A 14,341-nucleotide genomic window follows, 5' to 3' on the forward strand; every position below is an offset into this window, starting at 1 on the left:
CCCCTGTGTAGGGTAGAGTTTTTTTTTCTGTCTCATGTTGTTTTCTGAAAGTCATAAAGAAGCAGAAATTTTGAATCTTGCTCTATGAATGTGATAGTAAACTGCAGTGGGATCTGATAGTACTAGAACTACCTCTTTTTTTTTTTTGCATCCAGCTGTTTCATGTAGACGATTTTGGTTTATCCTGCTGAGCATCAGGAGACATGAACTCAGTTTTATTGCCTCTTATGTCTGAGTAGGTAGACTTGCAGGATTAGGCAGAAGTATGCCAGTGTAAACTGGGTGGTTTCCCATCTTCCTTCCTCTTCTTCCTAGTTTTACTTGATACTGCAAAAATGCTGTAGGAAGAACAGTAGAAGTGCACTCTGTTGCACAGAACTTTAAGGTGAAGGAACGTGTCCAGGTCTACTTTGCTCCTGTGCTCTGACTTTTCATGGTGGGATGGGACACTGATGGTATGGCAAGGCAATGTTGCTGCAGCAACATCAAAAAGTAAACCTGCCACTCTTACAGTTCTTGACATCTTAAACAGAAATAGCATATAGATGGATGTTTAAATACATTGATAGAGTTTGCATGAAATTTAAAGCCAATACAGAGCCTCTGCTGTCTCTGAGACATTGTGCATGTTCACAGCATCTGTACAGCACTGGTCAGTAACTGTATGCAAACAGCTGATTCTTGATTGCACATTACAGTTTCCAGGGCACAGAAAGAAGTGAGTCTAGCAGTTATATTCCAGCAGTTACTGACCCTTGCTGTTTAACATAATGCTACCTTTATTGTATTTTAATTCTCCACATTTCAGATTCCTTTTTTTTTTTCACTAGGCTAGAGACCTAATATTTTCCCACCTTGAACAGTGCTAATCCACTGTATTTGGAAGTCTTCCAGTCTTGTGTCTTGTTTTTCACCACAATAATGTACTAGTTTTGAGAATGCGGTTGAAATGGTTTCTACTGATTAAGATTTTTCCTTCTATTGAGAATGCAGTTGAAATAGCTTCTACTGATTAAGATTTTTCCTTCTATTGACAGTGTAAGGTTTCAGTTTCTAGTACCTTTGCCAAAAATACTTCTGTATATCAAATAATATTTTGCTATCATTAGTGGCATTATTGCAACCAATTCTAATTTGGCAACTCTAAAATGCTTTGTAAAATGTGCTTTAAAAGTCCTGTGCTTCGGAGAAAGTTGAAATAGCTTCTACTGATTAAGATTTTTCCTTCTATTGACAGTGTAAGGTTTCAGTTTCTAGTACCTTTGCCAAAAATACTTCTGTATATCAAATAATATTTTGCTATCATTAGTGGCATTATTGCAACCAATTCTAATTTGGCAACTCTAAAATGCTTTGTAAAATGTGCTTTAAAAGTCCTGTGCTTCGGAGAAGCTGTAAAGATATTGTTCCTTGCATTTCTCACAAAGCATTGCTGCCTGTTGCTCTCAGTGTTGCAGTTCATCTTGCCTAGAACTTGCCCTCCTCAAACTGTATGTTGTGGTTCACCTGGAAATGGATGTTGTGGTGAATACAGCTGGCTACACTGGAATGACAAATTGCTTGCATTAAACTCAGTGCTTGTTGGTTTTATTGCAATGTTGTCTGACTTTGGAATTATGTTTTTTTTCTCAATTATCTCTTGTTCCCAGTGGCTTGTCACATCAAAGAGTGTTGTAATCTTTTTAACTGAACAGGGATTTTCTAAATGCAAGCCTCTTGTCAAATGCTTGGCTGCAGGGACAGTCAAGCAAATACTGCAGGTTCAGTTGGGGCAGAGCAAGGAGGAGGAGGTTAGCTGTAATCCCAATGCTTGTTGGACCTACAGGCATCTCTGGTTTTGTAATCCTTAGTGTTGCAAGGAGAAGGGAAATATTTATGGCCTCTTTCAATTCTGTGTGCCTTGTTTTTTGTATTGATGTTTCTTTTGTGGTCTTCATATATTGTAAATAAGCTAGACTGGAACTATCACTAGAAATAGACTTAAAAAGAAACTGCAGGCTGAAAAATAGTTGTAGAAATGACATCATGAAGTGGCTGTTCCTTGTGCCAGGAGCAGTCTTGTTCAAATTTCATGATGTGGAATCAAGAAGATCCCTCCCTCATTCACTCAGGCATGCTGCAGGGGAAGGCTCACAGTGGGGTTTGGATGGCAGACCACAGAGGTGCTTAGGATTGTGTGTGTACAGCTATGCATAAATTACACCTAGTGTCTGGGTACTTGATATTTCCCAGTAATTCGTGGTGAGGAGGACACCAGAATCCCTTGATTCAGTTAGGAACTAAGTTCTGCTCTCATCTGTTGGCCCCAGTAACAAATAGTCTGCAGTGAAAATTTTTGAGGGGTGATTGCTTGTTCTAGAAACTTGAGCATAAATGTAATTTGGGTCATTTTGTTTTGCCCAGAGAGGGCTAACACAAGTGATTTGTTTGTTGGTTTGTTTTGTTGGAAAAGCTAGCTAAGTCTGTGTTCAAATGGGGGAAGAATAAAAAGAACCAAACTTATTTTCAGCCAGTATTTCAAACATGGAATATTACAAGCATTATAGCCAGCTTTGGCCTTTTTTGTTGAAAAACTAAAAAGTCAACTGTTCAATCTTTCTCTCATCTTACCTAAGAACCAAGAGATGATTTTTGCAAGTGAGCAAGTTTTGAAAAAACAGCCTTGTCTTGTATCGGTGAGTTTAAAAGGCGCTGACTATCTAAAGCCTATTGTAATTAAAGAAATAATTACTTGCTATAGGATGTCTTTTTCGATTTCAGGCTTATTTATACCTCTCCTTTGGGAAATTCTGCTGCTGTCTTTAACCTAAAAGAGCAGTCTAATATTAATGTAGCTTTTCTGTTTAAATCCATCTGAGTTCAGAGCTCTGTGTGTGCATCGTAGTCCTTTTGTAAAAATCACAAACAGAATCAAACCCTCCAATTGATGAACAAAACTTATATTTTCTAGTGTCCTTTTTAGAGAAAACTTTATACAGGACAGCAACTACTAATTTATTATCTCTTCCAAGGTCATACATCTTCCTAAGGGAGTTCACAAAGATGTGCAAAGACTCCATACCACATTATTTTTGCTGCTTTATGACTCTTAATGACTGCAGTAATGGCCTTTGCTTCTCATAGTTCTGGCTTCCTTTTCTGTTTAATGAGAGAAATATTATTACTTTGTTAATTATAAATAATTACTTCTCTAAGTTATTAACTTCATTACTCAGAAATCTTTTGATAAATATTCTGTGACCTTATTACATATAGGAAATAATTTTCTGGTCTCAGTATACTTCTGAAGAAGATAGGCATTCTCTCTGAATCTAATCTGAATATTTTCCTGTTCTTGGCTGGAGAAAATAAATCTCAGCTTTTTTTTCCCTTTGTTGATGGGAAAGAATAACCTGTGATATTTATTGTGCAAGTGGTATGATGTTTATGGGATGCCTTTTTTAAGCCAATTTTTTTTCTGAAATTTTAACTATTGCCAAATGACCTAATTTGTGGGTAAAATTTTCTAGTAAATGTATCAAGCTGTTTTAATGAGTCCCCTACACAGACTTAATGGTATTAATAATTTTTTTTTTTGAATGCAAGACACATTTCATATCTTATAGACTTTGTTTTGGTATATCCTTTTTTAGTTTGACCTGAAAACAAGCAATGTACTTGTGTTGTTAATTAAAATTTTTAAAATATACTATAAAAGCAAAGAAAGTCTATTGAAAAATGTCAAAATTCTGTTAAAACCAAACAAAACCCAGAAGTCAATATCTATCATATTTGCTTATTATGCACTGAGGTTTTTTTCTCCTTCAAGATTTAGACTAACATGCAAAAATGCCTTGAAATTACTGAGCTAAATCCATGTCTGATAACTTCTAAAAGCATTGGATTAATGTGAGTAATTTAAATTGCATCTGTTTTTAGTTTAATCCATTTTATATTTACATCCTAGATGGCCTCAAACTAAGATGCATAAAATTGCTAATGTATTTCATAAATGATTGCAGAAACTCAGGCTTCAGACCTTGCATTTCTGTTAGCACATTTTTGATTCAAAGATGTTTGGAAAGAGAAGAGAATGTAGATCAAGTAATAATATTTCTGTTCTAATTAATTTTCTCATGTGAATGACTTCTATTTTCCATTCTAAGTTTACATTTTGTCCTTTAACGTTTTTTTTTGTTGCAATTTTTGAATCAATGCGTAAGTTAATCAATGCTGCTCTCAGGCTCATGGCAGCATTTAAATCTGGCTTAATTTCAGTGTTATTTCCAAACTGCAACCCAGCATTTTGTTGCCTTGGATTGTGTGCTGTGCTGAACCAGAGCTTGTCATTTCGTGTCGTGATCTGCTTAATTCTTTGTCTAGTTAAGAATGTTATTGGAAAAATGGCTATTTGCTTAAACAAAGATGGGGCTGGAAATCCTAAATGCTGCTTTTAAGAAAAGAGTTTTTAGTTGCTGTGTGCATAAATTATCAATTATTTTTTCCCATTGATTAGCATTCGTATTTCATTACTCCTGATATAACTGGATTGCCAACAATCCCTGAAAGTGTAAGTATTCCGTTTCTTGTTTAATCTCATTCTGGGTTGGGCTGAACTTTTGCTTTTATCAATAGAAGATTTTTCCAGGACTGTTTATAGAATATGATTGATGTCTATTATTACAACCTTTTAGCTAGTGGTCACTGTTGCATTCATTAACCCATTTTAAAGCCTTAACAGAGCATTTTTGACCACTGCTATATTCACCCTTTGTTCATACTTGTCTACTTTGCATGTATGGGGATTATTTATATAAAATATATTCTATTTCTGCACCTTGTGTTATTTGAACACTTGCCCTTTAAACACTGCACTGCTAAGCTGCAAATTCAGCTGTCAAGATATGCATGAAAACGTGCTGTACCTGCTTACACTTGGATGCTAACCAAGCAGCAGGAACAGGTTTTTTGGTGGGTTTTTTATCTTCTTTTATTTTCTTTTAAGAACACTTGCATTCTGTAGATGCTAAATCAGTGGTGGTGCTGTGGGTAGATTGCAAATGTGAAATCTCAGATCACAATCTCCGTGACATGTTTAACTGGGTAGCATCTAATAAAAGAGCTTCGAAGCTTCCTGTTTTCCACCCTTGTCTTTATATCTTGCATTGTATATGGATGTAGAGATGTGCATTTTTACACTTGAAAGTAATGAAAGTTAAGCTGTTGGGAGTTCCCCACTGTATAAAATCATGCAGCACTGCAGAGCTTGTTCTTGGTCCGTGATGTGGTGTTTGGGCAGAGACAGTGGCAGCAGGTGCTCGTGGCCTCTATGGTGCTGCCCCAGTGAGGTGTCCCCAGTGCCTGCTGTGCTCCTTGGCAGCCTGGGATGCAGAGTGGGATGGGTGAGGGAAGGCAGCAGAACTAGGGAAACCCCAACTGGAGAGGAGCGGGAGGGAGCTGGTAGTGGAGAGCAGGTCTGCGGGTATGACCACGGTGGTGGGAAGGAGTCTGAGGAGATGGTGTAGCCCATGTTGCAACCCAGAAAACTGGGTAAAGTTGCTAAATAGAGGAATGAAGTAGAGGACCCTTGTGAGGGCACATTGGGCAGGACAGGGCTTAGTTTTTTTTAATGTGAATTTTCACCTATTCCACTTTGTGCTGAATTCCTCTGTCTTTAAAAAGTCTCTTGTGCTAGCTTATTAGAATCATAGAATCATCCTGGTTGGAAGAGACCTCAAAGATCATCAAGTCCGACCCTACCATGGTTACTAGACCATGGCACTAAGTGCCACATCCAGTCTCCTCTTGAAAACCTCCAGGGATGGTGAACCCACCACCTCCCCAGGCAGCACATTCCAATGCCTGATCACTCTCTCTGTAAAAAATGTCTTTCTGATATCCAACCTAACCCTCCCCTGGCAGAGCTTGAGTCTGTGCCCTCTTGTCCTGCTGCTGGTTGCCTGGGAGAAGAGACCAACCTCCACCTGACTCCAACCTCCTTTCAGGGAGTTGTAGAGGGTGATAAGGTCTCCCCTGAGCCTTGTCTTCTCCAGGCTAAACTGTCCCAACTCCCTTAGCCTCTCCTGATGGCACTTGTGCTCGAGTCCCTTGGGGTTCTACTAGAACTCAGTTTAGAAGGTGTGTTATGGGCTGAACTTGACAAAAATGTGGGGAAGCATCTATCTGGGCCTCTGGCTGATGGAGGATCTTGCTATGGTGCCACTGTGAATTTATTTTTCTGGTTCTGTGGCAGAAAGGTAAAATAATTTCAAGGTGCAATTCTATAACTATTTTTCACTCCATTAATAAATCTCATCCTTTTGGCATGAATAAAAATAATATGGTACTAATGTAGGGTTAGAACATGCTTGGAGTTAAGAGATGAAGTAATTACAGTAAATTAGCAACAAAATGATTTTTTTTATTCTTTGTTGTAAGGTTCGCATATTTCAGGGGCAATAGCTTTTCAGATTATATGAAGAAATAACTGCAAGTGTCTCCCAAAGATAAATTAGTCTGTAGAAGATTGCAAACTTTTTTTTGTTGCAAACAACTTTTGCAACACAGAGTCAGCACACCATTATCAGCTGCAGTGTTAAAGGGTGTCTGAGGGAAATTGGACTCAAATTCTCATGGTGCATCAGCCTCTGACAACCACTTAAAAGTTGCACTTGAAAGACCAAAGGGTTGTTTTTTTTTCTAACTTGGGTGTTTGTAGCCTTAAAGCTCTGTTTTTCATCTTTTTCAAAATTCTGTGCAGCATGGACCAAGAATAACTCTATTACTCCATGTGTTTGAGTTAATAATGCATTTCTGAATTTTCTTGAAGCTGGATTGGACATAGGTTATTTTTTTTAAATTTGCTTAATATCACACTATATCCAAGAAAGGAAGTCACCCCACTTTGAAACTTTTACTACTTGTCTTGCCCTGAATGTTTTTTCAGGGCTACATGATGACCTTGCTGCTGTGTGTTGGCCACAACCAGAATAGGTTCTTAGTCTACAATTCCACTGTTGGTGTCTGTCCTTAGGCTGGGACTGATCATTCATAGACATCCTACATTGCTTTTCAGTAGGGTTATTGTCCCTGAGAAGAGATGAGTAAGAGTTTTGGTTGCAGATACAGTAACGAATGTGTGAAATTAAGTATTTTGCATATTGAAGAGTATATTAGTATATTTTCATTCATGTTCTGTAGTGTTTACAAAAAATTTGCTGTTTTCCTAAGCATTTTTGCTGATAGCTGTTTTGCTTATTCCAAATTTGTATGTCTCTGGCTCTGTGCCCTGCAGAAATTCTGTTAAGTTCTGCTGGAACACAGAGATCCCCAACACTTCTTTATCTTTTCCCCACACTTTTCTGTTGTCTGAATTACAAATGGGAGGTGCCAGTGACTTTGCTTTTCATTAAGCCCCACAGTGGGGTTCTTACCAGGGTGAGAAGGGTATTTGCAGGAAGGACACTGTCCCTTGCACCAGTGCTGCTGGGTGTTTGATGTCCTGGCACATGCAGCTCAAGCAAAAGCTCAGTGTTTTTCAACAAACTGTTTTGTGGTCCTTGGAATGGAATAAAACGTGTTGACTTTGGGAGAGCCTGGCAAAATAGCAGTTTTATTACTGTAGCTATGACAAAACAGTTATCACAGTGGTGGAAGATCTGTTGCTGGGTTGGAACTAATGGTCGCCTTAAAGGCATATGGTGTTATTGATCTAATACCAAATATCATATTTTGTCAAATTTGAAAAAGCTAAAGGGCAAATCTGAAGTCACAAGCATAATGAAATGAGCGAAATGTTAGTAGCTTTCACCAAGGTTAGTTTTTAATTGGCTTTAAAACCCAATTAATTATTTTTAAAGCATACAGATTTTAATGCAAAGGGATTTCTTTCGTAGTAGTGGGTTTGGTTTTTTCCCCCACCTACTAATTGGACAGAAATTTTCACAAGTAATATATAACATGTTTCACTTAGCTACTACTATTGCTATATTGTTAACATTTTATTTATTTAAACAGAGAAACCTCACTGAATATTTTGTTGCTGTGGATGTGAACAACATGCTGCAACTTTATGCCAGTATGTTGCATGAGAGACGAATCATTATTACCTCGAGCAAACTAAGCACTGTAAGTACTTCACACATCTCCTTTTAAGCAGGATATATTGAACATTTCACAAAATGACCTGCAGACCTTTATGGCTTTAGATATGTTCCATGTGTACTTATAAGACAATATCTACATACTCTCCTGATATATGGTTTTAGTCTGGCTCTTGAAGTACAAAAGTCTGATTTATATAAGACCTACTCAGATACATTAAGTCAGGTTAATTATTTTTCTTATCAGGAGATGAGAGTTCTTTAACTCTCCTGAGTTCATTTCTGTGCCTTCTAACCTAAAAAGAATTCTTAAGGGCTATTATAAGATCTTTATTATTCACTTGTGGCTTATTCCATTGGAGCTACTTGAAAGAAATCAAGGGTCCATAATAATAGCTGCTATCCTAACCTGGTAATAGGTAGATTCATCTTTGTTAGAGTGGTTTGGGAGTGCACACTGTAATATCTCTGATTTGGAGCAGCTCTTCAAACTGTCAATAACATGCAGCTCAAAATAGCTGTCTTTTAATTAAAGGTTTTAGGCTACTGCCCACATTAAAATATTATTCCCCCCTTTATACCTGCTTAGACTGCTTAATAAAACAATGTCTTGTTTTATTTTGAAAGTATACCTAAATATTCAGATGTGTTTTGTTTTACTCTTCACAGAATCTTATAGGTTTAAAATATATCTTATATTTTGAAAATATTCCCAAGTTGATTTTGCATCAGTACAAGGCTGCCAGTTTTTAGCCAACTTTAATCATAGAGTATAATTGTTATGCAGAGCCATTAGCCTATTAAGCAGAGTTGCCTTTATTTTTTTCAACAGTACTGCATAAAACATTTTGCTTAATATGCTTTCTGTGGTGGAAAATCAACTTTGTTTCTGAACACTGCTAATTGTACTGCCAAATATGAACACACCAGTACAAAGTTGGATATAATACTAAAAATTGCTGTTTTTCAAGACTTGCAGGTGCTGATTTCTATTACATATGTGTGCACATAAGGAGTGAGAATTTCTGGATTATAAATAGTGGATAAAACCCCTTTAAATTTTGTGAGTCAAGTGTACATTGAAGATAAAGATTCAGAATTGCCATAAAAGGCTGGCAGGCTTTGCAATTCTAAGTGATAGTAGCAATTATATAACTGCCTTAGTATATTTATTTTTTTTTCAAACACCACAGTGTTGAGTCCCTGAATCTGTCATCAGCACTGCATTTAGGGCAGGGCACAAAGACAGCACTTTACTACTGGTCTGCAGCTTATGGAGCTAAGTCAGTCCATGGCAATGGGAGTAAAGCAAACGTGGGGTCATATAAGCAGAGGCCACATGAAGAACTGAAAACCAGCAAAATCAATAATAAATTAATTTAGGCAATCTTCACATTGCTAGTCTGTGATATATTTTTTTAACCACCAGGGATTTTATCCTAGGAAATTTCCATATTATATTACAGGGTTTTTTTTCCCCTCTCCATGCTTTCCTCCCCTTTCTGAAATGGCTAGGGGAAGAATTGAGCACTACAATACAATAATGAGACCACCTGAATGGGCAGACAGAATTTGAAAGGAAAGTCCTTTCAAAGAACCTGTCTTATTAGAAGCTCACATGATGTAGCAAAACTGGAATCAGATTTTTTTTTGGCCTGGTTTGCCAGTCTGGAACACAGCTTGCTATATGTAAGGAAAAAAATACACCATTAAAAATACTCAGCTCCAATGATGCCCCAGTCAAACCTCTTTTACTGCTCCAGTAGAGAGGAGATGAGAATCATGATAGCAGCTCTGTGCCTGTGGAAGATTCATTCTGCAGGTGGACACGTGTCCGTCTGCTTGACACGATTTAGATTTGTACTCTTAGACTACATTTGGGTCTGCTTAAGACTTGTTTTTGTTAGGCTGAACATCTCAGCTGGTCTCCATTGCTATGATATGAAAAGAGAAGGTATCAGAATTACACCACACTGATCTAGACCAGCTTATTTATATGTTCAGATTTCAGGCTCTTTAGAAGTCATACAGGTCTGGTTGTGACAAACTTTCATGTTGTTTGCAATTCAGCTGTCTATTCCAAAGCTTTTAATGAACTAATAGTCATCTTGCTGTTGCCTCACTTGAAAAAAATGTATAGCACTTTCCAGACATATGTAGTGGCATTTGGACATCCTGGAGAGTGTCCTCAAGCTGTAAATGTAAATAGTAGATTGCAGATAAAATCCAAAAGAGATAGCACATCAGTTTCACTTTCTTCTGGTTAAACAAAATTACTGCCACATGATGTCAAATCCACTTCTGATACAGGATTGGTTTAATTTTCATTTGCACTAGTGAGTTCTGATAAAACAGAAAAAGACTTGGCTTATCTAGAGCTTCAGTTCAGAGAACTGCTACATGCTCATTTCTTTCATAAACAACAGGACTGGTGCAAAAAGTTAAACACTTCTAAGTATTGCCTATGAGAATTTAATTGAATTTCCAAGAATGATTAAATGTGCTTTTGCCATAGGATATTTCTTTAAGATGTTGGATTGTTTAATGCCATACAGTAAGCAAATGGAGTGTATATGGACATTTGCCTTTGTGAGCTTTGGGCTGGTTGACTATTGCATACAAACCACAGCAGACTGGTACTGTGTGTTGCAAAGGTCATGTTTTAATATTCCTAAATTACAGCTTGATACTTGAAAATATTATTTGTTCAAAAATAGTGTTATCAAGTATGACTTTCTGTTAAGGGAGTTGTGCCTTATCTTTGGGGTTAACTGAATATCAAGTGTTTATGTCAGTTCATGAAGACTGGGCTGTGATGTCACCTCCGAGTTATCAGCTCTGTTTCGGTTCACTATCTCAGGGCAGTGATTGATAACAAAAGGCATAATTCAGGGCCTTGCTCACTCTCTCCTTGCCCTTCTTGTGGGGGCCAGGAATGGAAAAGTGCTCTTACTTATGTACAGGAATTCTTTGTCTAGCATTTCTACCCTATAATTTCATATGTTCATTGTACTCGAGTAAAGGATCAGCCCTATTATGGAAAAAAGGGAGGAAGGGAGGAGTGAAATGATGCTATATTTAAAATGCCTACTTTGGAGGAAAAAAAATGAAGGGGAAAAGAAGGTTGCCTTATTTAAGATGCTGAGTAGAGTTTTTTAATTTAAAAAACCCAAAAGTACCGTCTTATCTTGGAGGTGTGTCTGCTGCTTAATTCTACCCCTGTCCAAACCAGCACAGTGTGTTTCAGCTTATATTTTATTTCAGCCGAGCAGGCTTTGTTTTATGTGCATCTTCAGATTTCTGCAGTTGTTATATATTCCTTGCATCTTCCTTTAAATTGATTTTCTGTGGTTTTATCGCCTTTAAAAACTCCTTTGGTGGAGATATTTGTCTGCTAGTCCTTCCAATTACTACCAAGATATGAGCGGAAACTTCCCACCACTCCATTCTGTTCTAGTTTCTGGGTCATTATTTGCCCTAACTGTTGATTCTTTTATTAGCTTGACTTTCCAACCACTTTAATAATGTGATTATCACCAACCTCACAGCTTGCTTCAGGCTTAGTGTTAGAGTGAGATGGATTCAGCTAGCCTGAGGATTATGCTCTGTAAGATGTGTTTGTAGTAAAAATTACCATTTCTGGCTTTTGAACAGTAAACTATGAAAGAGAAACAAATTATATGGCTTTGGATTAAGCGAAAGGATGAATGAAACAAAGGGATTGATCTATTCACAGAGGTGGCTGTTAGTTATTTCACTTTAGCAGTAAAAGGGAGGCCTTTCCAAAATGTCATTCTGTATGTTGTTGCACAGCACCATTTTCTCACACGTCACTGCATCTGCATGTATTCTTATTAGTTGCATGGAGCTGTACGAGTTGCAGTACAAATAATTTTTTAATTCAGTCTTTCTATAAATTATTAAAGTTCTGGGCTTGGCTTTTCCAGGAAGGCTGAGCTACAGCATTGATTTTATGCATGCTGGAGGCAGGCCCTAGATGTTTTGGCCCCAAGTGCACCTGCTGTGGTAGTCTACCAGAACATCATACCACACTCTCATGTATTCAAAGCAAAGGAATAAATCATGATTTTACAACAGTGCATCAGTTGACTTATTGCTGTTTTGTGACCGGAGGTAGGAAGGATTGCTGTTTAAAGCCATGTCATCGGTTCTCAAGTCACTCAAGCATGAAAGCTTGTCATATGCCTCTGTAATTGTACCTCACCAGTCTTCTAGTCAGCTGGGGCTGGGCGTTTTGTCTCAAACACCCGGCTGGCCAGTGCCTGACAGGAGCTTTCTCATCATCCTGTCAGTAATATGCTAACTAGATTGTATCTTCTGCGGCCTACACTGGCAGGTGGAAAGGATGCTACACTTTAAAGCAAATGTCTAAATGTTATCTCCACTTTGACCAGTATTTGTTTCAGGTAATACAAGCCTGACATGTCTGAGAGCATGGTGGTTACAAGTTCTGCTTTGCACTGGCTGCAGGTTTCTGTGGTGAGCCCTACAGAAACAGACATATATGTCAATAAAAGCTACAGATTTATTTTTTTTGTGGTGAAGGTGCATTGAATATAAATTTACACACAAACACACGTTTGTGAAATCACTTTTACTGTTGCTTACATGTGAAGAGAGCTTTCTGCACTTGCCCTCCTCAGTTGCCATAGTGAGTTGGACTGAGCAGTGGCTTTATGTTCTTGCCTCGTTAGTCTTGTTTGGGTATGGTCACACTCTCCATGATTGTTCAAGCACTGGAAGGATGTGGAGACTCCTTGGAGAGTGGTATACCAGCCACTAGAGAATGTGAAACAGCCCTTACTCCAAACACAGTGGCTCTGTGAATCACCTCTCTCTTCCTGCATCTCACATCACTGGGATGTGGTGTTGGAGCACAGTGCATGTTAGTGTAGAGCCTGAAAGAGAGAAAAGCTCCTATTTTGTATTTTTTATCTCTGAGATCAAACCTGGCTATTTAATGTGCTGTTTCTCTGGTGCAAGCTAAGGATCCAAGACAGTGGAACAATTGGCTCCATACAGGACTTCCATGTTGGAGAAAGCAGTCTCATTGGGAGCTGTCATACAACTTAGTGACATCTCACATTGCCTTATGCTAGGGTGATGCTCCCAGGTCTGATTACATGAACTATAGCATCTAATTTATTTTAATTGTGGACTGTACTGCAGTCACCCTCTAAAATTGTATTTGTGAAGTGTATTGCAGATCCATGGTAAATAATACTGTTCCAGTAATTTGAAAAAAATAGATGTAATATTAATTGTCTATAAATATAAAAATGTCTTTATTATATAAATATAGATTTAAAATTTAATTCATATTTCAAATTCATGTGACCTGGAAATGTTCAAGTGCTAAATTTAGTTTTTAAAAATCAAGACATGGATGGGAATTTAACATTAACTTGCAAGGCAGGATGGATATTGTACCCATACTCACTGTGCTCCCAGAAGCATAATTAGAATTAATTTTGGAATATTACATCAATTAGACCATTTAGTCTGGAAGTAAATGAGGAGTGTCATTTAATAATTTTTTATAGTTCAGGTGTAAGGAGGCTATAAAATGGGCAGAGGTGCATGTTGTAGGTGCAGTTAAGATCCCATTGGGACACCCACAGGGAGCATATTTTTAGCAGTGAAGCTGTGGGATTGCAATATGGAATCAAAATACAGTTGGGATGTACAGCCACATCTGGAAAGCTCTCTCACTTTGAAGTTTAGAATAGTTTTCCCATTGCCACAGCATAATATTAGGAGAAATAATTATTGAAAGTGTTTGTGAAAAGAAATTGAAATGTGTGGTTTAAAATTGCTTTTCTTTTAATAGGGGGGTGGGAAACAGTGAAAAATTACAGATTGCTATTACCTGCCATCTATCTACAACATGAAGTTTATCACTGGGTTCTATTAAAAGAAAAAAAATCTCAAACCCCAAACAAACAAACAAACAAACCCCAAAAATCCACACTGTAAAAGAAAAGCACATGGACAGAAAGATCTACAAATTAATTTCACAATTTCATTTTTCATTTATTTGTACTTTAAGGAAAAAGCAAACTCCAAGGTTGAGTTAATCTGGAGCAAAAGTTATTTCTTTTTCCAATTTGTATATACCTTTGGCAGTTCAGTAAAAACTGATAGAACAAAATGCTGTGCAGAGCCAGTGCAGACACTGCTGTGGGCATATGCAGTCCTGAGTCCTTTGTGGGTGGACTGTATGAAAACTGACAGGGAAA

At 37.6% G+C, this 14,341-nt stretch overlaps 1 protein-coding gene across 1 annotated transcript in view; it reads left to right on the plus strand.

Moving 5' to 3' along the window:
• DENND1B (DENN/MADD domain containing 1B) overlaps positions 1-14,341 on the plus strand; it is a gene marked incomplete at its 5' end in the record, with an annotated part of 149,949 nt that overhangs the window by 74,492 nt on the left and 61,116 nt on the right. The window contains 3 exons of the mRNA XM_009073966.1: positions 2,616-2,675; positions 4,496-4,549; positions 7,996-8,106. Coding sequence (XP_009072214.1) covers positions 2,616-2,675; positions 4,496-4,549; positions 7,996-8,106 — 225 coding nt within the window. The remainder of the gene's footprint in view (positions 1-2,615; positions 2,676-4,495; positions 4,550-7,995; positions 8,107-14,341) is intronic.

The sequence above is a fragment of the Acanthisitta chloris genome, unplaced genomic scaffold (genome assembly GCF_000695815.1).
Source record: "Acanthisitta chloris isolate BGI_N310 unplaced genomic scaffold, ASM69581v1 scaffold14104, whole genome shotgun sequence".
NCBI classification, from domain to species: domain Eukaryota; kingdom Metazoa; phylum Chordata; class Aves; order Passeriformes; family Acanthisittidae; genus Acanthisitta; species Acanthisitta chloris.